The sequence below is a fragment of the Carassius gibelio genome, chromosome B2 (genome assembly GCF_023724105.1).
Source record: "Carassius gibelio isolate Cgi1373 ecotype wild population from Czech Republic chromosome B2, carGib1.2-hapl.c, whole genome shotgun sequence".
Lineage (NCBI taxonomy): Eukaryota > Metazoa > Chordata > Actinopteri > Cypriniformes > Cyprinidae > Carassius > Carassius gibelio.
In genome coordinates this window covers 2,519,053-2,545,007 of record NC_068397.1, presented here as the reverse complement: position 1 = coordinate 2,545,007, position 25,955 = coordinate 2,519,053, and the positions used below count along the sequence as shown (strand labels likewise).

The window sequence follows — 25,955 nt, the reverse complement described above, 5'->3', positions numbered from 1 at the left end:
GAGAGGAACAAAAAAAGGAGGAAAATGTATTCTTTGGAGAAAAAAAAAGGATAATGTAAAATAATTGCATTTAAATAACTATTCGTCTAGTCTTACTGCACAAGAAATAAAAAGAAGAAAGAAAAAAAACCTTACAGACTGTATGTTACGAATTTATAATATCATCAGTTTGAACTATGTTACATAGTTACATAGGGTAATTGAATTAGAATGTACATTTTGCACCATGTTGCACACATTGTATTGCATTTTACACATGACCGCACCGTTCCGCGCATTGGATTTTAACTTGATTTTAACCAGGCTGCGCAAATGCATTTGGAAATCCCCCTCTGTGACCCTCAGGAACAAACCATTATTATTAAACAGAGGGGTGTGGGTGCTATTCTTGCGTGTATATTTAATTTTAATCGGAACTTCATGATTTAAATACCAAGTTCTGGATATTGTAAACGCTGAGTTATGTTTCAAGCGTCTTGATTCTTGATTCACTCTTGTCGGTTTTTCTGTTTCGAGTGCGATGAGAGACGCGACGCCCCCCGCTATATCACGAGAGATGGATCGGTCTGGTTTGGCGGCTCGGCGCGTGTGTTCTCGCTCAGTGTGTGTTTGTGTGTTGATTGCTGCTGATCTCTCTTCTGACGATAAACGAACATGTCTGTGGCTTTCGCGCCGCTTCGGCAGCGTGCTAAAGGCGATATAACGCCTGCCGGGATACAAAAGGTAATTTAATTGAATCATTTTTCAAGCTGAATGAAGCCAGGGGTGATTTCTTTTGCAGTAACGTTAGTGGGAACGGCTAGTTAGCTGTAACGTCTCTCCCGCCAACACTCTCACAAAACCACAACACAAAACATTTTAGAGAGATTTTTGTTGTAGTATTCAACAGCTCCTACAGAATAAAACACGAGCAGGTCGCGCTTCTGATCTCTAGTCGTTGTGTAGTGTTTTAAACGGTTGAAATCGCCTCAGTTTGCTGTGTCTTTGTTAGCCGCTAACGCTAACGTTACATGCTCGGCTCTATGATGAATCACAATAGAGGATTGTGTGAAACCATCGTAGTGTTACACGGTCAAACAGAAAGAACCGTGCCTGTGATTTCTAATTAACGTTTCTAGTATAGTTACCGTTCACCTGATTTATTATTAATCGTATGTTTTGTTACAAGCGCGTCTGTTAATAGCCGATTTCTCGTTACATCGATTACGCGGGTCTGATTTGGTCAGCCCACTTTTATTCTCTGTGTTCTCATTATTCCTGTCAGATTTAATTAGTCAAACGTTAGTATATTTTTGTAAATATGGTTATCGGCTTTTCATTCCTAATTTATGATTTGATCAGTCGAAGTTTGTGATTCGTGTCTGATTTGGTCAGTGAAGCTTTATTTCTTTGGTTTTCTATTACTCATGTCTGTTGATTAGCATTCATCGCTGCTTGAATTAATGTTTAGGTTTTATTTTAATGAGCTGCTGATTAGTGATTATGCCAAGACATGGAAGTATTTTAAGGTAACAGGTTAATTTATATGTCATCCAGCCTCATGTAGCACTGATTTGTCTGCACTTGATGACCAAAAGCTATTACTTGATTTGTTTTCGTGAATTTATGTGTGCTTGTTTCAGTGATGATTGATGTAATGACAGCATACGATTAGGCTTTTACTCATTTTTCCTGTATTATTTTGTTCTTTTTCTATTTTGACGTTTAGTTAACATTTTGTCGTTTCATTTGCAGTTGTTGGATGAAAACAATCAGTTGATTCAGTGCATCATGGACTTCCAGAGTAAAGGGAAGACAGCTGAATGTTCACAGTAAGATCTCTGGCATAAAAGTCTGTGTGTTTCTTTTATTTATAGATTTAAAAAAAAAAACTTTGTTCGTCACTTAAAAAAAAAAGTTACACAGAGGTACTCGAAGGACAAAAATGTCTGTTAAAAATATGAAATGCATATTATATATCAATATTTTTTTTTTTACATTCACTGAAAGATTTCTTCACCAGCATCAGTCCTGATCATAAGCACAAATACATTCATTTTCAGGATTTGAAGCCTTTAAATGCCTGTTTCTTTACATAATCCCACTGAAGTCCCGACCAGTCATTTTTTGTGCAGTGTCATATTAAATAGATAAAAAATAACCATTCCATATTCTTATATTTAAATTATATTTTTCTCAGCAAAATCAGAAAACAGAAAAGGGTGAATATTTGCTCTACAGGTCAAACCTGAGAAAATAGTGACACCAGGTGGATAATAACAAATTAAACATTTTAACGCCTTGCTAACGGAGTAAAAGCCTGTTCACAATTAATGCATGAATTATGCTAAAAATGGCATTTTGATTAAATATTGTGGTTTAATGTATTTTTTCCCTTTAAGGTGCTGAGTGTAACTGTTTTACCCAGTACAAAACAATGAAAATGAGGGTGAAATAAAATTGTGTTATGATGTATTTATGTGCACATTATCCTGAACCTGTATTAGGTTCTTTCTTCTGCCAAACACAAAGATGCTTTGAAGAATGTGGGTGAGCAAACAGTTGTTGGTCTCCATTTACTTTCATATAATTGAAACAATAATTGAAAAAACAAAACTATGGACATTTGTGGCTGCCAGCGTTCTTCAAAATATCTTACAAATATCTTTAGTGTTCAGCAGAAGAAAGAGACTCTATATGTAGATGATATAACATGATGGAGGGTAAATTACAACAAAACATACACCTTTAAGACACACACGTCACTTTCTCAAATGATGTAGGATGCTGCGTTACTCGTTACTTCACTCAGTGATCAAAGCTGTTTTCTCGTTGCTCTCTGTCAGCTACCAGCAGATGCTACACAGAAATCTGGTGTATCTGGCCACAATAGCAGACTCCAATCAGAACATGCAGTCTCTGCTTCCCGCCGTGAGTATTTATTCCCAGTCTCCCGTCTGATTATCAGAATGCGATCTATTTGCTGATACTTTTATCACGGTATTATCATGGTATTGAAACTTAGATTCAGAAAAGTGGTCATAATACAGTATTTTACAGGTTTAATTTTTTCTTATAACAATAATAACTGAGCATTTAAATTGTTTGATTGTTTAGTTTATTTCAGTCAGAATAAGGTAAAATACAATTTACAAGCAAACAAATTGGGGGAAAAAAGAAAGGAAATTTAGACTGAAAAGGTTACTCTTATTGCACCACCCTTTTTAAACCTTAGTTGTTTTACACACAACACACAGACCCAAAGTCATCTTACATACAATAACTAAAAGAAAGGAAACAAGTAAAACAAGTTCTGGACACAATCTGTGACTATATTATTTATTATTTTAAACATTATTTGAGCATTTTTAAATTTCACTAAGTCATTAAATTTTAATAGGTTGGAGTTTCTAAATAAATGGTTTGTTGGATGATAATAATCAGTTTTATTTATAATCCGTATTGCGTGTTTTTGCAGAATAACAATTTGTTTTACTATGGTTTTATTTGTATTTCCCCAGATCTCCTAGAAGTAAGTCATGTATGGCACTATTAGAGACTGGTACAGTATATTTAGGGCCTTTGAATCAAGGATGTATTTTATTTTAGACATGATAGCCAGAGTTTTCGATATTTTTGACTTTAAATGAGATTTCCAACTGATCTTGTGGTCAATAATGACCCCTAATAATTTAATTTAATTTAGCATTTCCAGTTCAAACTTATCAATTCTGATCTTAACATTTGTATTTGTTTATTGCCAAATAAAATAGTTTACAGTTTATTAACATCAAACCTTTTTTTAATGTTTTAATTTCTGCTTCCACCGTGTCCAGAAGCTTTCCCAAATTTTGATTGGAACAAAATAAAATTGTATTGTCTGCAAATAAGACACAGTTTAATCAAGTCAACACGTTACAAATATTGTTATAATAAGAATAGCTTAGGGCCAAGCACTGATCCTTGTGGCACCCCACAAGAATTATTAGATCTTCCATTGGTGAATTGAACAAACTGAAATCCATTCCTTAGATAGTCAGTAATCTATCTTTGGGCAATGCCCAGATACCATACTTTTTAAGGTTTTTATTTGTATTATTTTTTTATTTTATTTTTTTTTACAGAGTTTTATGATCAATAGTATCAAATGCTTTTTTCAAGTCTATGAAAATGTCTAAATACAAAAATGCAATACAGAAAAATATATAAAGTTAAACGTTTTACACGGAATAAAGTGCAAAAGAGCTATAAAGACCAATAGGTATCACTTACAATAAGACCTCATTAGTTAACCATTAACATTAATGCTACAAAAGTTATTAATCTTTGTTAAAAATAGAAGTTTTGTTCATATTAGCTCATTAAATAGCACTGTGGCAATGTTCGATTTTAACAGCATTTTATTAAATATTGGAATACCTAAGATTAATGAATGCTCAAAAGAATAAAAAAAAAAGTTTGAAAATGAATAGCCTTTTGTCTAAATACTTAATTATTGGCTTTGATAAACATAATAGCAAATTCACAATTTTATTTTAATAATATTTATATCTGTATTAGAAAGTAGTGCGGCTGCTTTATTTATGGGGTTTCCAGGCTGCATTTTCTGCAGTTTAGCGCCATCTGCTGTCAGAGAGTGAATGTGTTTCATTCAGCGTGTGTCTCACGTGTTCCTCATGTGCTTCTCATGCGTGCTTGTTAACATCAGAGCACACACGTGTCTTTCAAGCTACATACAGCAGTGTTTTGCATTCTGACCAGTTGATGGGAAAAGTATTCATAAAATGAATTCTGAATAGTTTGTAATGTATAATTATTCACGGTATTTAGTAGAGCCAACGATGAAAATGAAGAGCATATTCATTACCGTGATATATTGCATTCACGAATACTGGTACGTCTACCTAAGATATAATAAAATAAGAAACCAGAGTACATTTCTATTAAATGTGCATAATTCATTTGATCTTGATTGGGTTTGAATTTAATTTAAGATTAGATAGCCCTTTAAAAATGGTAGCAGGTATGTTGGTGTAGGTTGACTCAAAGGCTATTAAGTAACCTATAATTATGAAATTGAATTAGTGAAAACATGTCAGACTGTCATTTTGGCTAACAGGAATTATTAAATAAAAGTGATAAAGGAATGAGATGAGTAAGTGTGTCTGTGATTCTCTCTAGCCTCCGTCTCAGAGCATGGCCATGAATCAGAGCGGAGCGAGTCCACAGCTGCCCCACGGTCACAGTATGGCATCAGACGGGCCGCCCGCAGCACACATGCAGAGCCAGATGAACGGACAGATGCCAGGTACATTCAGAGCAGTGCACTCACCGTCAAACCCCAGCAACTGAGGAGAACTCGGGACACTTCTCCAAACTGCTTGGGGGAAACTACCTGCAAACTACAGTACTGTGCAAAACAATTAGACACTTGTGAACAAATGTTGAGAATAGGCCTGTTGCTATAATCAATATATCGACTTATCGCACAATATATGTACATGACCTCTAAAAGAGTTTGGTGATGCAATATATTGCCCATTATATTTACATATAAATGACTGTCACTGTGTTTTTTTGTACTTGTATCTTTTGCAGCTTCTCGAACATAACGAGGTGCTTGTTCAAATATAAAAAATGCTTCTACCAAAAAATAAGTTTCCTTTGTTTAGGGATCTGTGCCTTTGTGCGTATGCACACATCTGACTGCTAAGTAAAGACGGTGTTTTCCAGTAATAGTGTGCACCTTTAATTTACAGAGAAATGAAGGTCAGGAAAAAACCTCCATTCAAGTTCTTTGTGCTATTTTTGTACTTGTTTCTATGCCCTTTTTTGTTATAGAATGTTTATTTACTGTTTACTCAAGTATTTAAGGTTTCTAATATTTTGATACTTAATAATGTTCTCAAGAATTAAAAAGTGTGTTGTCATTTGAAAGTGTCTAGGCCTTCTTGTATTATTATGATGTTATAGTAGGATTATATAATTCAGTGGCATAAGATGGCAATAATATATCTCTTATCGCGATTATTTCTGGGGCAATATATCGCACAATAAAAAGTTATCATCGTGACAAATGTGAAGGTTTTCAAGAATAATACCATGAGTAGTCTTTATTCTTCACTTTATGGAAGGATAACAAATTTTAATCAACATTTGGCTTTAAAACAAAGGTAGACTTGCTCACAGTTTGCTGGTAGTTCGTTTCAAGCCTCTTGGAGGAAGTGTTCTTTGGTGTCTGAGACATATTTATTCACACATGAGGTTAAACACAAGATAGTTTGTGTTTCTGGTGTCAAATTACTGTATATTAGGCAGCAGAAGATGTTAAATCTATATACTCGATGCATATCTGAGAAAAAAGCATTGCTGCTCGGCGCCACCTAGTGTGCAGGAGTGTGTTAGCAGAAGACGATCGGTGTGAAATCACAGTTCGCCTGGTTTCTTCACATTCAGTGTGAAACCGCCTTAAGGCTGTCTGAACCGCTTCTGACGGCTAATTTCTGTCCTTTTTTGCTCGTTTTGAAGCTATATTTAGTTGGTTAGAATTCTTAACCTACAAGTGTTTTGATTTTATTCATTTGTAATTATTTTATGAAGTATTTATGTAAGTAATTGCATAAAAATGCACAAATAAATGTATATTAACTCTATTCCTAAATAAGAAAAAAACGTAGATCAGGAATTGTTTTGGAATGGGTTTGTGATTCATTTTTGTGCTGGTACACTAAAGTAAATGATATAAATAACTAATATACATCTAATATATTTACATCTTCACATAGTTTGCTTCATGTGATTATTGGATGCTTATAGGATTGTTTTAGTTGTATTTTCACATTAACTGTGAAGGGGTTTGTGTTAAAGTGCCATGGATTCATCACTGGTCTCTCATCACAGACCTACAACACATTATACTCTATTATATTTTAAATAGAGATATTAAAGGCATGGTTAGTTTTTTTTTTTTGTTCTTGTTTGAACTTTCTCTCTTTGATGGTTAAACTCAGCAGTTAATGTCCAGATCACTTGCAGTGCCAGACTATGGGGCTTCTTCTGTACGAATAACAGATCAATTGAGCATTGAGCGCACGCTCTAAGCACTGTTATACATTAAATATTGTTACGGCCATGTTTTTACAGAGGTGAACTGACGGCGAGGAAACTCTTTCATGATGGGATTTGATTTCTCTTGCTGTAAGATAACCTCATGCATAATACATCGCAGTGATTGGATCGTGAGAGTCCGTTTTTATGAATAATAATGAGAAGCTCAGTAATTGTATGATTTGTGTCAGGGACACCCCGTCTTAATCCCAACTTCAAGTTTAACTCGTTTCGTTAGTTGATGTCTGCAAATCACAAAAATGAATTGTCATATATACATTCTTGATTATATGTATGTACTGTTCCAGCAGTGTTATTTCCCCAAGGAATGAAGTATTGCACTATGCGGTAAAGAGCCAAAGGCGTCTCGAAAATCGAGAAATGCCGCATAGAAACGGGAGACTTCATGTTTAAAATCATCGATGGCAGTCTTCAAACAGAATACATGCTCATTCATTGACTGTCTCTCTATGTGTGCTTCTTGTTTTGTTGACAATGTTCCTGATTCCAGCAGCCAGGGTAAAATTCAGCGTAAAATACACTTCATAAACACCTTGTATATAGTGGGGAGCTGTGATATATCTCTCCAGGTGGAGGGATCTTCTGGAATGTTGTTCTTTTTGGGGATCCTATATTTAATAGCCCCCTTCCAAGGGGACACACACACACACACACACACACACACACACACACAGCTGCAGGTGAAGAGAAGGCGTGAACCAGCTGCGTTATAAAGTGTTTTGTGACAACTACAGCCAGTTAGGAAGAACGAGCCCCAATGGACTTGTAGGGTGCTATGAATTGTTAATTTTTTTTCCAAATTCCATTTTTCTGTTTTAATTTTTCCGTATTCCATTTTTTTTTCATTTACATTTTTTTTGACTCCCTTTTTCATGGTTGCATTAAATTGTATTAATAAGCATGTCTAATTAAGTTAAAATCCAGAAACTTATACAATTGCACTTCAATTTTGTAATAGTTTAACAAAAATTACGTTTCGCACCATATGTTTTCTTGTAGTCAAATTTTGTTTTAGCATGTTTAATCATTTGAATGCATACATAATTTATTCAAACCTATTATTAAAATAGCCTTATGAAATGTCTTAATTTCAATTCAAGAACACCATTTAAAACAGACTGGAATAGTGCAAGGTTTCTAAAAAACAATGAATAGAGCATAATGATATAAATTCCATGATATTCAGTAAATTCTGTTTTTATGACTGGATTCCGTCCACGTTTTCCACATTATGGAAATCAGACCTAGACCTGGCATCAAAGTCACAATCTTTAGCTCAAGTGTGGGAACATTTTGGCTATAAGCTGAATAAGAGAAGAGAGCAAATTAATGTGAAAGATTAATGTGAAAATGTTTTACACACAGTAAATTATTCTTACAAATAAAAGGTTATTTTTTCTTTGAAATGGTGTACATGATCTATTATGCTTTTATATATCGTCATACTGTTATTATATAACCAGCTGCATAAATGGTCCTAAATTGACAGTAATATAAATATAAACATTGGTGTAAACAAAAAGTAGTTACCAAGACGGCCCTATTCATGATCCTTTAACCTCTAACCGTCTGCTTCTGCAGGTCCCACGCACATGTCGATGCAGGGCCCGGGGCCCAACCAGACCCCCAGCGGCTCCATGAACATGACACCCAGCAACCACGGCTCCATGGGGGCGTATAACCACACAGTGCCCTCCTCGCAGGGAATACAGTCACAGGGGCAGATGAACATGAGTCAGGGGCAGCCCATGGGCAACTACGGCCCTCGGCCCAACATGACCATGCAGCCCAATCAGGGTACTCCTCTCAAAACCATGTTTTAACAATAATATCAACCACACAATCACAAAACCGGTTTGCTTTGGGTGCATGTGTGTTGTAGGGGCTATGATGCACCAGCAGGCTCCTTCCCAACAGTACAGCATGCCCCCTTCTGGAGGCAGCGGGCAGCATTTCCAGGGGCAGCAGAACCCCATGGGCATGATGGGTCAAGGCAATCACGTGTTGGGACAGAGGCCCATGCCCCCCTACAGGCCACCACATCAAGGTATACTGAAATATCTGGATAAAATACTGAATCGCTGAGATTTTGGCTGTTTTAATGTCTTTTTGGTGTGTTTTCAGGCCCTCCTCAGCAGTATCCTGGTCAAGAGGAGTACTACACGGAGCAATACAGCCATGGAGCACAGGGGGCGCCAGAGGGTAAGATGACTTGAGCTGGGGTGGGACCATAAATTGACTTCATATACAAAAAAAGAGCGAAACTCTGCCAAAATCTGATTTCTTGATGATCTGATATTTTATAATATTGATGGTTATTTTATCATTTCAAAATATGAAGGGAAAAGTATAAATGAATGACTGATAAGCCAAAAAGTGCTCCTCCGCTGTCTTCTACAGGTTATAATGGTGATTTGATGTATTTATTTTTATTTTACATAAGCATTTGTTCACCACAATTTATTTTGGTCATCCCATTGAAAATAAAATCCAAATCATGGATCATTTAGTGCTGGAAACAGTTGTGTGAAATACTTGTAAGTAGAGCTGCAACTAACGATTATTTTTTTCTGTCGACTAATCTAACGATTATTTTTATTACAATAAATAATTAACCACACTGAATCCACAAGCTACATGTAAACTATATTCTTTGTTCTCTTCTCCTGTCAAAATATTGGAGTTCATCTAGAATTATTACACTTTTTAGAACAAGCAGAAGATAAGCCGGTTTATCTGGTAATGGGCGGAGCTAATGCACAGCTTGGAATTTCATTGGCTGACACTGAATACACCGTTACCAAGTTTTAGTTCTAATCACTTAAGTACTATCATTAAATAGTGCTTAATACCATAATGTAAGGGCGATTGTATTTCCAAAGTGTGCGTAGAGGGTTTGTTACAGCTTCTGGTTTTCTGCGTCAGTGTTGTCTGATCTGTTTCTGTGCTGAATTTGAAGAATTGAGAATTTGATTCTCACTGGGTCTTGTAGCGCTGTGCAGTAACAGTGTTGCAAAATCAACTTTGGTTCCCATGTAAAGCTGTCCTGAGCTCGGACCAGTTTGTAGTTTGTTTGCGTCGTGGTCCGAGCTGATAAATGGTCCGCGATGCACAACTCAGTGAAGTCAACATGTTACAGCGTTTTCGTTTCAGTGATTCAGAGAGGTTTTTTTATTTATTTAATTTTGTATTCATTTTGACAGACACTAACTTTATACATGGTGCACTTTTAGATTTAAAACCTTCCAGGGATGTTTCATTCACTCAGAGCTGTGTTACGCACTGTGTTTTCAAAAAATCCATAATAGGGGCGCTTTAATAAATTTTTTTCGATGTGATATCAGTTATCGTATACATAACTGTGCATGATGCAAACACTCATAGCTGGAATTCCTGCAAACACACGGTTCATTTCACTTAGCAGGTAGCTCTGCTGATGTTTCATGAGTGGCTTGTTCCTCTTCCTGTAGGAAACGCACAGTATGGTCAGCAGCAAGAGGCGTATCAGCAGGCCCCCCCGCAGCAGCAGGGTTACCCCCCGCAGCAACAGTACACGGGACAGCAGGGATACCCCGGACAGCAGCAGGCCTACGGTAGGAAATATACTGACGGAGTCACATCTGAGACATCAGAAGTCAGTCATTGATGACTGCATTACCATCAAGATCTGCTTCTGTCTCTCTCTCTGTCTGTGTGTGTGTGTGTGTGTGCAGGTTTGGCTATTCATGTGATATAAACTCTGTCCTCACTAGTTAGGTTTATAATGGCCCAGATGTTGTTTACCTAAGTTTAATGATGTACACATTTCTGACATTGCACAATTTGTGAACATAAGGTTTCTTAATCAGTTAACTGGGAAAGTAGATCGATGCGTCATGAATTGAGAATTGATTCAACACCCATTCTGTGATTTTCCGAATGCATCGTGATTCTTTCTCGAATCATGAATTTAGTTTTGAACAGCAGGTGGCGCTTCATGCTTTACAAACAGTCGCACTCTGCTTGTTTCCAAATCCTTACACAAGATCTCAGAATCAGACAATTTGATTCTGCATTGATTTATCATCTCAGCCCTGATGAATTTAGTTAGTAATCTAGTAAACCCATTAGTAAACAATGCTCCTTTTATACCAACAGGTCCGTCTCAGGGCGCTCCGAGTCAGTACCCAAACTACCCCCAGAGTCAAGGGCAGCAGTATTCAGCCTACAGAGCGCCTCAGCCCGGACCCCCACAGGGACAGCCCCAGCGCCCCTATGCTTTTGACCAGGTGAGAAACACTCCCATCACTACAGAGCACTGCCAACAAATCCAGATCTGGGTGAATTAGGGATGGGTATCTTTTACATTTTATCGATACCGATACTGCTTATGAATACCGATACTATATGGTACTAGAAAATATGAAGTGAAAAGTTGTTGAAAATTTTAAAAAGTTATTTTACTAACTTAAGAGCAGCAAGTTATTTTTCTGTGTTTTATTTTATTAACAATAAAAGAATAGATCACCCAAAAATGAAAATGGTCATTTACTCACTCTCAAGTTGTTTTACACCTGAATGAGTTTCTTTCTACATAAAAAGTTAATTTGAAAAATGATTGAAACTAAACAGTTGCTGGTCCCTAGTGCCTTTTATATTTTTCCCCTACTGTTAAAGTCAGTGTGGACCGGCAACTGTTTGCTTAACCACATTCTTCAAAATATCTTATTTTGTGTTCATCACGTTTGATACAACATGACTGAGTAAATAATGACAGACTTAACATTTTTGGTCGAACTGTCCCTTTAAGAGGAAACATCCGAGTTATGAAAATTTGTCTTCCCTTAGAATTAAAATGATTGTTCAAGGTCATTGGGAGATATTTGTTCTTGCTTCATTCACCAACTCCCTTTATTTTGATCATTTCCTCATAAAACAAGACTTTTTATCTTGCCATTTTGCATCCCAAGAAAGTATGTATTAATTGAATAATCTTTATATAATTTGCTCTGGAAAGTTTTGTTTGTTTGTTTTTGTTAAAATGAGCCTACGTTACAATTAGTTACAAAGTTACATCATAAAGCGGAGAGTTCCGGTCCTTGATTCTGATTGGCTGAGCAGTGTTTGAAGTTGTTCTAAATTACTCTACAAACACACGTCTTTGTTTACTTCTGTGTGTTGCTCGGCAACCACTCTATTGGAACCACACCTGTTTCTGAGGAACTACATTGTTTGGTGGAAGAATACTGTTTTTATTAATAGCATTACACTTTATTTGCTCTTTTATTCTGTGAAACCTTGCTATATACATGGAATAACCATTTTATAAAAGCAACAAGCCCCATAAAGCCGTGGTTTACGGTTTTCATCAGCTTGTTTTGCAAACATTTGTTTCTCACTGTATTGGAATCATTAAATGAGACAATTAAATGTCACTTTTAATCTGTAATATTTCCATCTTTAAAAGAAACAGTAATGCAAACTAATGTTTTTGAGTGTGACATGACTTTTTAACTCTTCAGTTAACACTGTCAGTTACTAAATCTATCGTACTAGCCGTGTTGTAGCACAGGCTTACACTGACTTAGCATCTTTCTTCACAGGCGCAGTATGGCAACTACCAGCAATAGATGACGAGCATTTGACTTCCCACCCTAGCATTTCCAGTTTGGAGCTGTGTGTGATCTGATGAAGGTCTTCTGTGCTCTCCAAATCTCTACATATCACCTATGAAGAGATGAATCTTCCCCGCTAATATAGACTGAACTCTTCATTCGGCCACAAGCATTTGAACTAACCGATCAACGATTGGCTCGATCCTCAGCACAGGTTATCTAATTGTGAAGCGCCTATAATACTCATTTGACACAAAAGAGAAAGCGTACACATCAAGAATTTCCTGTCGACTCATATGTGCATTTCTTGAGTTTAACAGAGAAGCAATTTCACAGCAGCAATGCCTTAAGTGAAACAGCTGCCTTATTTACAGCAACTTAAGAGATCAGTGAAAATACAGAAACACACACAGCAGTGAAACCTGTTTTGTTTTTCTAATAAAAGTCATTGTGCGTTGTTTTATTTTTTTTGTGACATTTTCTCCTCTCCTGCAAATGTTAGAGAAGCAATAATGCTGAGCTGCGTATGAAGGCTGGTGGAGAGGTGGAAAATGGTTTTCTGGTTCAAAACTGTGCTAAGATGTATAAATGTATTTTATGCTTTATCAAATAGAGCTCAGATTGAGTCCACGTGTTGAACAGTAGCTCAAAGTGTCGTCCTGTGTGCTTATTGACTGTATTGAATTTTCTTTCGTTTTTGAAGGTGGGACGTTCCCTTTTAAATAGACATGTATGGCTTGCTGAAATTTGATTAAACCGATCTGGTACTGTAGTGGGTTGTATTTCAATCATGGACAGTCATCAATGAAGCAGATAAATATTTGCTTCAGTTGGACAAACCTGACCATTTTCATCTACTTTGCCCAAGGTAGGTAACTTTAGCCTTAAACTCAACTTTGTCAGACTGTCTTATTTGATTCGAAGACTGCATTCGGAGGGTGTTTGCATCACCTCGGTGCGACCAAAGACTAGTGATGTTATGTTCAATACGGAAGCGCCAAAGCTTGTATCGAAAAAACAACACATTTCATATTGAAGCAGTGTATCGGAGCTTGATTCGTTTTGCCAAATGCACAAGATCTATGATGACCAAAGCTTTGTCCGCCTGAAAACCACATGACTGCTTCTGGTTCAAAGTAAGAGAACATCAGTGCTGTTTCCTTTACATTACTTTTAATGCACTACCATTGCTTTTTTTTTTATTCTAATTTTTACATTAAACTAACTTTAACCATTAAAAAAACAGTGTTAGCACTGAGGCAGAGTTAAAATAGAAAACATTTTTTAGATTTTTCTGTCTTCTCTTAGTGGCACTACACTGACACTAATGACTTTGACAATGACCATTATTTATATAAAATAAAACAAATTATTGTTTCTAGAGCCAGATGTGGAACCAGCAGTGGAAGTGGAATACAGAAATTTGAAAAGGTGTTATTTATTTATCCAGCAAAAATCCTGTGGTGTATTCCAGGCTTTACTCCAATAATGAAATGTAGTCTACCTTATGATACAAATGTAATAAATAAATAAATACATCTCTTTAAGAAGTCCGGTACTAACATTACTGCTGCTCATCAATGGCAAGTATCTGGTAAACCATCAAAGAATGAAGAAATAGTGCCACCAATGTTTCTATTATAACTCAGGCTTTAGTGTATGGTGCTGGTTAAAGTGTGCTTCAACAATGCCTCGTAGCGGTTCTTTAAAATGTGTGAGACAGACTGGCTCTTTTAAACCAAGACGAAAAGACCAGGTGGAAGGTATATAGGATATTTAATGAAGTCTGCATTGTGATTGGGCAGAAATAAGTCGATCGATTAAAGTGTCCATTTTATAAGGTCATGGTAGCTGTGTTCACTAACTGTGCTGTCACAGAAAAACACTGCTTCCGTTCGTCTCGCGATTATAATTCAGAGCACCTCTCAGGGCAAGACTGTGAGCTGCCACCGTGGGAAATGACTGCAATCATCGCTGAAGGCAGAATATTCTTCCTCTTTCTCTCCTCTTTGTCTTTCTCTCTTTGTGATGGAGGGTTTGTGGGGAGGAGAGAGGGGGGATTCAGCTCTCAGCACACTTTAATTGGAGATGTGTCACACTGAATAAATAGTGTGAACACAACCAGCACCTAGAGACGTGAACTAGCAGCCCAGGGGAAGCCAGCAGCTTTATTGGGCTGCAGCCATCGTGCCACAGGGCCATAGATGATAGTGCCTTACACAGCGATAGTCACTATCAGCAGAACTCGATGCAGGTTTATTTTACTGATGATTCTATCCATATATTTACATGGATAAACTCATTAAATGCCATAGTTTTATATACCTTTGTAATAAAAGTTTACTTTCACATCATTGAAATACAAATAGAAGACAGAGCCCTATCATAAAGCGCTTTCTCACTGCATAGTGTAGTCAGTGAACACTACATCACTGATAGTTCCTGTTTTAGACTCGACTCTGAAGTAGCAAGAACCAGGAACTTGAGCCAATAGTTTTAGGAGCTATGAAACGTTCCTCTGGTGTCAAAGCACCTATACACTCGGTGCAATGTGACACAAGTGTTTTTTGCTACTTTCAGCCGGATGCAGTTATCATTTTCACGTCCAGCACCACATTGTTTAAATAGCAAATGCACTCGTGGCCATCTGTTCACCCATGGGCATGCTGGTCTGAAAACTAGGTGTTTTCAGGTGCATTGTTGGCGCGTTGCTATTTTCAGGCAATTAAAAACTATTGCACCATGGACCAACTAAAACCTGGTCTAAAGTCAATGGGTGCAGTATTTTTCTTCCACTGTGGTGCAATGCAACTGGCTTTAAAGGGAATGGGAGATGAGACTCTGATTGGATTTTATAAGTTACACCCAAAACACACCAATGACTCATGAAGAGAATGGGTACGAGCCTTTTGGACAATGCGCCAGGTGCGCCAACAGTTTTTTTTTTTTTTTTTTCTTCTGTCATTAAACTAGCAAACGTTGATTCGGACAGGCCCTAAGTGCACCTGTGCCATGCGCTTCAGACCATGCACTTACATATCATTCAAAAAGTGTTGTAATGGCACTGATTAGCATGCTCAGGTGTGTTGGATTAGGGTTAGAGGAACTCTGCAGGAAAGTTGATCCTGTGGGCCAGATTTGAGGATCCCTGGTCTGCTGATTGACAAAAAAATGGATGTCACAGAGCCACAAAATGTTTGTCCAGTCATTGCAGTCCATTCGAGTGCAATGATTGGATGTCCTACCTGCCTGTCATCTTATGTATTTGCATACCTCGGCGCAGCCAATAGCGTGAGTCTGGGGGCGTGGCTACTGCAGCATATCAGCCAGAGGGTGTTTAGCTAGTGTGGAAAAACAACTTAAGATTTCGTTACAGAAGTGCAAGACAAAATACGAAGACTTGTTAAAATAGATATGGAATGTTTGGGTCTCCGATCGAGGCGATGACCTTGTGGCGTTTCTTCACGACAGGTAGTAGCTAAAGTTAAAAGTATTTCTAATTTGTTGATACTTTTATTAAAAGTAGCCTACTTTTACCTGTTGAGACATGCTTTCTCAAACGATCTAATCAATATTTTAAAATAAAAGTAGGACATCTCTTTATATTAAATCAACATGTCATCATTATATTGTTGCCCATCAGAGGCTTCTCCTTGAATCTTCTGTAACACAAAAATACAGCAGTCTTCACTGAATAGAGTCTGTGTGTCCTGTAGGGGGGGTGAGAGAACCTCAAATCATCCTTATTTGGACATTTTACAAGAGTTTCACAGACAGCACTGGGGGAAGAAATCTTTATGATAGTGATGATTAGCATATCTCATTATTCTAAATACAAATTAACATGTTGACAAGGATTTAATTTTTTTTTTTTACTTTATATGCCTTCTTAAAATTGCAACGCTTTTATGGTGTGAAACAGAAAATGTGTGAACAGCAAAAGATGTTTCATTATACACTAACATCTGGACTGCAAAATTGATGGTTGACTGTGCACCATTGACCAAATTGTGTTCAATTATATAGTTCTTCCCTAAATGTCTGGACAAAATAAATCATCCTCTGACACAGCAGCAGCAAAGCAGACGATGTCTGAACTTTTACTGTGTATTAACGCAGAATATATTTAGAGTTTGGTCCGTGAATATGTTTTATATTGTTCAGACAGAATGCACTACAGCGAGGGTTAATAATGAGCCAGAACACTGCTAGTGCATGATCCTTCAGGTTATGTAGATATGGTGTTATTATATGATGCATTATGTAATGTTTCAAGTAGTATTCACAGTGTTAGTTACTATTTTTGTATATCTAGTATGAATAATGAATCTTCAGCTTTCATTCAGCATACAAGCTGCTTTTTGAGCTTCTCTTTGGTCATTTTTGAGTTCTGCACACAGTGACAGCGACACATCTTTGCTATTGACTTGCATTACACATTTTGTGGAGCGGGGAAAAAAAAAAATGTATATTACATTAAACACCAGTTTATTAAAGAAAACATTTGAAGGGCACACTTTAGACTGATAAAATATTTTAAATATCTCTGGTCTCATTTTACATTTATATTTTATTCAGTGGCGGCCGTGAGTGTATGTTTGCTATAATAAGTATGGATATTTGCCAAGAGCAAAGAAAATAAATGTCCGTTTGAGATGCTTTTGTCCTTGAATGGAGCAGTGAGGAGCTCAGCACGGTGCTGGTGAATCCTCTAAATAGCCCACGGCAAAAGAAAGCCTGATTAACATGCCAAGAGCCGCGCATGCTAGCACTTAACAACTGCTTGTATTTATAGCTGTCTGTGTGTGTGTGTGTGTGTGTGTGTGTGTGTGTGTCCGTCCTCACGGCTCCCAGCGGACAGAAGGTGTGTTTGTTCTGGAAAGAGCTCGACTAGATCTCACTCGAGGTCAAACAGGAGTAAAGGTCAGGATTTGAGAGCAGTTCTGTGATGAGTTGATGTACAGACGGTGATTCATTAGTTTAGTTTGTTTACTTTGACTGCTTTGCTTTCCCAAAGGTAAAAGGTTTCGTCATTTTTTGTTGTTTTTGTTTACTTCAGTTCATTCAGAGGTCAGTTGTTTGTTGTTTATAGAGATATATCTAGTATAAATAAGAGTTGTGTCAATCATAGGCCTGTTTTGATAACAGATCAGTTGCAGATTGAAAAACACATGGTCAAGTAAACCCACACTGTAATAAAGTAATACAGTAATCTCCAGACATTGAGCTTTTTTTTCTCCGTCCAGAACAGAATAATGCACCACGTCTTTTGTTTTAGAAACATTTTAATGGGAGAAACAATATATTTTTTCTCAAAACTCTGAATCAACTGAGCGTTGTTTTGTAAAGTTGTTAATTTGTTGGCACAGAATTAACAGTATAAATGTAATTTATTATATTGAAGGAAAATTTATTTTGATACAACAAATAAATATACTAAAATCTATTTGAAATTAATTTATTTCACGATAAGTATACGACATTTACATATTTATGTACTTAAAAAATACCATGCAATTGTACTTTTAGTATAAACTGGGATTCTTAAAGTCTAATACATTGGAACAAACTAATTTTGTACTCGGTGCACTTTAATTATGCAGAAGTAGTGCTAAAGTGCAGCTACTGCAAGGATACTTCAGGTACACTTTACATATCTTGCATTTAAAAGACACATGAAAAACTGTAATTTTGAAATCACCGAAAATCTAGTTTTGATCTCTAGTAGACCACATGTGCATTCAGACTAAATGTAGGCTACTGCAAGATTGGAAATGTGTTTTCTCGATCCCTAAAATATTTAAATAAATGTTGGGGGGAAAAAGATAAATAAATATGTATAGATTTTTTTTCCATTAAAATTTTTTTTTTTACATTTATTTTGATCGTTTACAAAATACATTTAAAATATATTTTGGCCAGATTATATATAATTTTTTTTTTTTCTCATATGGTCGTTCTTATTCCCTCCTTCTCCTCATAATTCACAGTTATTGTTAACCGTTCCATTTTCTTCTGCTAAACATCATTATTAATTTTCTGTGACGTCTCATTGGCAGTCAGCCCAGACCACGAGTTCTGTGTCTGTAGACAAACTACAGTGAATGCTTCCCGTCTCTATTTGTTGGTGTAGACTACACTGTAGAGGGTTACACACTGCAAACATCCTTTGTCTGTGTGTGTGGCTGTATCTCTCGGAGAACCTGAGAGTCAGAAATAGAGAGAGAAAGATTGAATGTGTGTCATCCAGTGAGAGGAGAACTATGGGGATGTGAGTCTGGTGTCTCTCACGACCTCCTGACAGCAGAGACGAGACCAGCACAGAGATCATCCCAGTAACCTGGTCCTTCTGTTCTTCTGTTCACACAGGACTCAGAGCTGGGCAGATTCATTACAATCAGTTTTGCCTACAGACGACAGCATTTTCAAAACAAACCCTATTCACGGATCTGTGAAAATGACTATAAACACTGCACCATTCGTTCCAGGCCAGTTGACGAATCCACTTTGTAATGAAATGCTTTGCGGCTGCACACTATTAGACTGAACACAGAATGTGCATGCACTTTCCATGCACTTTGCATTTTCCTAGTTTGCATAGAAGCAAAAACAGTATAATTAAAAAAAACCTGCACTGGGAAGACCCATTTAAGAATAAGCATTTTCAAAAATACCATTGTTATATAAATGAACGGTTAGCTAATGTAATCTACTGTTTTTCCTTCCCTTAGGCATTTTCATCTTCTCTGCATATTCTCTCCAGCAGCGATGCTATTAAAATAGCCTTGAATGACTAGAGAACTGTGCAACTAAAAACCTAAGAGCAATCACAAAAACACATCTATGTCCCAAAAACAAGACCCCTGGCACTCAGAAATACTGAGTGAACATGTGCTGCGATGAAACAAGACACGAACGAGCTCTGCCAAAAACCCCGAGCAAGGGCACGATGTCCGCCAGCCTCCACCCACAGCCGGGACGCCTCCAACTGAACCCGGCCACACTGGAAGCTTACGAATATTAGCAGTCAGTCTTAACCAACACAGGACCTTTCTCTTCTCGATCATGACAATATAAGACAAGGCTCAGAAAGACATGATCGATTGAGAACTTGACTGGTCTGCTGTGACTTTAAATACAGACCTTGAGCCAAACACCAGTCAAATCATTTGAGACAGCTCCAAAACTGTTTCAACCGAGATGGAAATACAATTTTTAAATACATGAATTACATGAATGACTTTTCCTGTTCTAAAGAAGGAGTGCCAATACTTTTGTCCATATAGTGTATGTGCATAAATTGTAGGTAGAGGTTCACTCACAGTTACAAGGAAACGTACAGTAACATTTTGAAGACCAAAATCCAAGTAAGAAACAAAAATATGTTGCTGGTACATCATGTAAACGTTCAAAATAAACTAAATCCTATATATATATATATATATATCCTTTCTCTGTATACTGTATGACATTATATTGTCTGTCTGGGACACTGCTCAGGACATGCCCCTAAAAAAGAAAGAAAAACTATATCATCTGATCACACTTTACAACTTGTGAATATAAAATATAACCATATGCGACTTTCGAAGCATAACCAAACAGCTTTTACAGGAAGAAGCCAGTTTCGGGCCCTTAAGTTGCTCTAATTCACACAATAAGTATGACAATGAAAGTTTGTATGCTGCAAACTAAACCGAGCGCTGGAGGAACAGGAGTGTTGTTCCTAATGAAGGCTGGAGCAGTCTGTGCGGGTTTGGAGCGCTGTTTGTTTGTGTTTGTGAGGAACGGCTGGGGGACGCAGGTATAAAAGAGCTTCAGATTTGGGGAAAAAGTCTGACAGCATGTTGGGACCCTGCGCACTGCTCATATTCATCTGAAAGACAACAGAGACCTCCTGACAGAACCAAACCACATACAAAAAAATGTTTACATCCTGCAAACACTGTGATTGCAACAAAAAAGCAAATCATATCAATCTGCCGTCTTTTGATCACACTTTGTTGGTGCTTTTTGTCAGATGGTAAGTGGGGAATTTACTCAGGGGTGATTCCAGATATTTCGAGCGGATTCTGATGGTGTAGAGGCTTTATTAATATAGTGAGGATGTTATACAAATAATACAACTCTGGAGGTCACAACATGACATGCTAATGAACAGCCGCTCAGTCCCAGTGCAACAGAGAACATCTCTAAACCTCAGATCCTGAATCTGATTCCAGCTTGGATGCTGTTTTCCATCTTCTGTGCATGCCCTCGATTCCAGCATCGTTTAGTTCATCAACTTTTTCTATGTCTATTCTATTCCTAAAATGTCATTACAAACTTTTTAATTTAATCTAATTTAAATAAAAGGAAAACATGTTATACTAAAACTGCAAGCAAGTTAAAAATTTAATGGTTTCACTTCGTTTTAAGGTGATGTCACAATTACACAAATAAGTACTGCATTTATTATTGGTTAACAGTTGCTTGGAAGTATGCTTTATTTACTGTTATTTGTAACATGTAACAATAATAAAAAAATGAGTTGGCACTCAATGCATGATTGCAAGTTTAACATTCTAATGGATTAATTGAATTAAAGCTTTTGAATTGCGAACAATATTTTATGAGTTCTGTTGACATAATCTTAATCATTATAGTAAAGTGATATATTGTGATATGTAAGCTCAAATGTCTTCATATTATTTAAATAAGTCATTTAGTAATTACAAATAAATAATAAAACATTATAGTTTACTTTGGAAATTGGGCACTAGATTTTTAGCTCCCAGGATATGGACTGGATATTGACATTAAGTGTTATTTGGGGTTTTTTTTTTTTTTTTTTTTTTACAGTATGTAAAGAACTGCCAGTGTTTCAACGATATGCACACGACACGCACTTTTTGTTGGCCTGCACCTACTCACCCCTTAACCTACCAATTGCATATCAAATCCATTTTTGCATATAAACAGTACGCCAGAAAGAAACAGTAAATCGCACATTCATGAGATCGGGTTAAAAATAAAATGTGTTCACACACTTCTATAAAAATCCCATAAAACTGTGGTGGGTAACCCAAGTCCGTATATAACCCTGAAATTTTTATATTTAAATATGCATTTCTCAGATCTAGAGACGCTTCTGTGTGTCTTCTGCCAGAAGAGGGACCAGTCCGCCTTCAGAAGTCTCGACAGAAGTCCAGGCTCCGGATCCAGACTCCGGGTCTTACCGACGCCCCGCGGTTTTTAATCATGCCTCTCTGTCAGTGTTTGAGAGCAGCAGGCTGACAATGATTTCCTCCGTGATTACGCACAGGGCGCGTCCCCGCGGGGATGGGGCCCCCTCTGGAGCCGTCCTCATGGCTTTGGGGGCCTCGCTTCCATTTTCCATTATTATGTGGACTACCGGAGCGACAGCGCAGAGCGAGACCTCGCAGGTTGGTGATGAGGAGGGAGCTCGCATGTTCCTTTCCGACTCTCTTTTTCCCTTTTTAGAAAACACTCAATCCTGATTCTAAGATGAAATCGGAAAATTGACTGTCTCAATTAGTCTTTAGCTCGTGCCAGTGTACGGAAATAATTAATTTCTACTCGTTTTTCGCTTTATTAGAATTTTTGTCGCACATTTACAGCGGCGCTCGAGATCAATCGTGCAATGTAACAGATAATATCAAACATGTGTATGAATTATCAGCAGATGGATGTGACATTTTAACAGCTGCACCACTGTGATTTGACCATGTGTCATGCTGAAGGAGCTTTCTGATCACGTTAGAGGTGATTTAGAAACATATATGTGTGTTCTTCAGCGGGTTTCTGTAGGATGTCGCGCCGCAAACAAGCCAAACCAAGAGCTCTGAAAGGTAAGTGATCATTCGTACAAAACTGAATATTGTAGGATGTCAGACACCTTCTCGCGGGAAATGCATGCGTTATACAACACAGTTTGATTCCAGCAGATATCAACAACTATAAACCCAAAGATTTTCTTGCTGATGTGCAAAGGTTCAGAATGGATCAGAAAGCATGCCACTCTGCGCTGTGTTTTATGTGCTCTGTTCGTCTCTCGTTGGAGAGTTCAGGACGATATGTGCATGCTGAAGTGATGATATAAGATCTGGATGTTAAATCTGCATCCAAGTTTGGAGTGACACGTCACGTGACCGGAGACGTGAATCGTTTGACCATTACAACATATTTGTCGAGTTTGTAAACAAACTCTCTCACACACAAGTCAATCGAACAGAGGATTTTTACATTTAAAAAAAATTTACATTTTGAGAAAAAAAAATGACTTTCTGTTTTAATTATTAATTCTGACATTATGAATACGCACTGTAAAATAATGCTATGTTATAATTCCACAAAATAGTTAAATAACTCTTTATGTTATAAGTTTCTTTATATAATACATTGTTTTTTTTTGTTTTTGTTTTTTTTCTGGTGATTTTAGATGGCATAAAAGCAAAACTATAAGAGATGCTTGTCATGATTTTGTTATTTCGTTAACACTTTATTTTAAGGTGTCTTTGTTACATGCTAACTCACTATTATAATAACAATTAATTATTACATGCAAGTAACCCTAATCCTAACCATGTAGTACATGTTAATTAATATTCCTCTATTAAATGTATTATGAAACTGTAACAAGAACACCTTAGTGTAACCGTTTTATCTGAATTAAAACATATGCTAGATTTAGTCAATCTTTTGTCTATTTGTCAATGAGGGATTTGTGGACACATTCATGCAAGATTCATTTGATTTGATTTATTATTCATTTTTGAAAAAGATCAAATAAGACCCTAAGGAAGAGATGGCCGCTCAGATTCGGCCTTGAGTACCATACTGTAACTAGTGTTATTATTTTAGTAAATAATGGAGCTGTAAAAGTGTCAGCGCACAGCACTAAATGTGATGAGGTCAGCGAGGGTGTGTGAAATCCTGTCCTCTGTCATGAAGACACAAGCTAGTTTATATACATATGAGCCATGGCTTTAGATTTCAGGGAAGACTTTTATTACAAAAATTGTATTACCTTTTTTCACAAAAGGTTATTTTAATATATAATGCAGTGGACAAAGGTGACAGCTTTATTGCCCAAGGGAATAATTGTCCACTGGCCAAAGACATTCAACATCCGCTCATATGCAAACACTTTCTCCTCTCACACTGACATTTACTCCGATCCGCCGTCTGCATCACACACACACACATGCACACACACACACACACACACGCTGGCTGTGGTTTTGCTGTGCCACATTCCTCTCTGTCTCTGAGACAAAGCTCCTGATGGCTGTAAACGAGACATTTATGTTCATCAGTTGGATGCTTTTCGAGGTGCATTGTGAATGTACTGTTTGGATACTTGTTTTGCTTGTAGGTTTCTTTACTGTTCCCTGTTGAATAATACACCATCAACAGTATCGTATGCATTTAAGTTAATAAACAGATGTGGGTTCCTGTTAGTTGTCCTTGACATTTCTAATTTTCCAAAATGGGAATGTTTGGAGCAAAAAGCTTCATTTGCCTATATACTTATATTAATTTAAGAACAGTAATTTATGATTTTATTTTCTTTATCAAAAGTATATCTATAAAGTTCTTTAGAGGTTTTTTAAGCAGATCAGTATTTATGCTCTCTCTATTAACAATACAGTAAAAAATTCACATGCACAAATCAAAAATGTCAGTGCATCTGTCATAATAAAGGAAATATTTAAAAACAGAAAAACCCAAGTAATTCAGAATCTTATTATATTATTATAAAAAAAAAAAAAAAAAATCACAATTGCTTCTCTGCTTATTCATAGAAGTTTTCTTCAATCAATCTATGGTCGCCCTAAATTTAATAATTAATTGCAGCTTTATAAAATGTATTTTTAGAATTCTTAAAACACTTTTCCTAATATATACATGTGTGTATTTCTGCATATAAATATACACAGTACACACATATATTATGAAAACACAGATTTAGATTTTGGATGTGATTAATCACGATTAATCGATTTCACAGCACTAAAATAAGTAAATAAAAAAGACACATAATAATGATGAATTCAATAAACTACTGCAGAAAATTTATTGAACGATAAATTTCCATTTATGTAAGCTATGTGGAATGCAAAAACAAGTGAAGTACAAACAATATGTCCACAAGACTAGTGTTGCATTCTTGTGCAAATCAACACCGTTCGTACTTATTGTTGGAGCATTTATGTGTGTCATCCCAAAATGAATTTAAAATGAGATTGAATCCGGACTAGTGTTAATGAGTCAGGATTTTATCTTTTGAGCGAGTCTCCTGATGGATGGTCTTCTGAGGAGTCACGCAGATATGCTCTGTGCCACAACATTTTGACATGTTGTCCGTAGTTCACACATGTGACCTAGTTTGTTTGCTGAAATTAATATGTATGTGTTTTTGAATTCTGAATGCTACTTCAATAAATCACTGTGCAGTTTTATTTGTGTTTTAAATAGGCTATTGACCAACACACATAATTCATGATGTAGATGCAGTTACATTTCAGGATGCATTTGGAAATGGATTGCATTTGCTAGATTATAAAAGACACTTAAAGGGATAGTCAACCCAAAATGAAAATCTAAAAAATTGAAAAAAATGGTAACCAAACATTCATTGGTTCCCTTTGACCTTCATGGAAAAAAATCATAATAATGTGGATGTCAATTGGGAAACAGAAACCTTTAGGTTAGCAAAATTATTTAAAATATCTTCTTCTGTGTTCAGCAGAAGAATGAAACTCATACTGGTTTGGAACAGCTTGAGGGCAAGTAAATGACTGAATTTTCATTTTTGGGTGAACTATCCCTTTAATATTTAAAGATCTGGGATGCAAAGGTAGTTATTTTAGTTTGCAGTGAGGGTGAGCCAAAGAGAACAATTATAATTTCTCCAGTCTGTCAGTTATGAGCCCTAGAGTATGAAATATACTGCCAGACTCTTCGGTATACTCTAGGAAGACTGGCTGGCGTACTGTTGCTTTTGAATCACATCTACTAAATGGCAAATAACTAAAATAATAAAGTTTTGGATTGTTTAGGCGGAAGTTTACTGTATCTTTGTGCTTGAGCAGAAAGCCTGCCTTTGTACAGCTCTTGGTCTTTCAGCTTAATTGTGTCAGATGGAGGAGTTCTTTTTAAAGGTGCTTTTCAAAGCAGTGTTGTGCTCTGTCAGTCAGTGCCAGAGACCAGCGGGGAGGTCTCGTCAGGCGTCCCTTTCCTCTGTGCCAG

General features: G+C 36.8%; 2 protein-coding genes and 1 long non-coding RNA gene across 7 annotated transcripts in view; all 3 read left to right on the top strand.

Annotated features, from left to right (window-relative positions):
• The first annotated feature begins 556 nt into the window (after nt 1–556).
• On the top strand, nt 557–13,473 carry ss18 (SS18 subunit of BAF chromatin remodeling complex). Its single transcript, XM_052548118.1, has 10 exons — nt 557–723; nt 1,735–1,811; nt 2,826–2,910; nt 5,161–5,287; nt 8,689–8,904; nt 8,990–9,154; nt 9,232–9,309; nt 10,578–10,700; nt 11,245–11,375; nt 12,690–13,473. The coding sequence occupies exons 1-10, from the start codon at nt 655–657 to the stop codon at nt 12,714–12,716; spliced, it is 1,098 nt and encodes a 365-aa protein (XP_052404078.1). The 5' UTR covers nt 557–654; the 3' UTR covers nt 12,717–13,473.
• A 775-nt stretch (nt 13,474–14,248) lies between these two features.
• On the top strand, nt 14,249–20,139 carry LOC127950810 (uncharacterized). Its single transcript, XR_008152545.1, has 2 exons — nt 14,249–16,172; nt 19,433–20,139. It is a non-coding gene; the product is annotated as an uncharacterized LOC127950810 (long non-coding RNA).
• A 1,795-nt stretch (nt 20,140–21,934) lies between these two features.
• Nucleotides 21,935–25,955, top strand: part of LOC127950795 (zinc finger protein 521) — a 90,608-nt gene continuing 86,587 nt past the window's right edge. For 2 of the 5 annotated variants that reach the window (XM_052548093.1, XM_052548092.1), the window contains exon 1: nt 22,133–22,552. In XM_052548093.1, the coding sequence (XP_052404053.1) occupies nt 22,513–22,552 (40 nt within the window). In that variant the 5' untranslated portion in view covers nt 22,133–22,512. Of the gene's footprint in view, nt 22,553–25,955 lie in introns of all 5 variants that reach the window. The other 3 variants (XM_052548094.1, XM_052548095.1, XM_052548091.1) reach the window with 3 other exon arrangements.

Bases quoted from the DNA above. Each gene is read 5' to 3' on its own strand.
- ss18 (XM_052548118.1), top strand. From the start codon at position 655: ATGTCTGTGGCTTTCGCGCCGCTTCGGCAGCGTGCTAAAGGCGATATA. The intron at 2,911-5,160 runs GTGAGTATTTAT...GATTCTCTCTAG, and splicing joins TGCAGTCTCTGCTTCCCGCC to CCTCCGTCTCAGAGCATGGC. The intron at 5,288-8,688 runs GTACATTCAGAG...CTGCTTCTGCAG, and splicing joins GATGAACGGACAGATGCCAG to GTCCCACGCACATGTCGATG.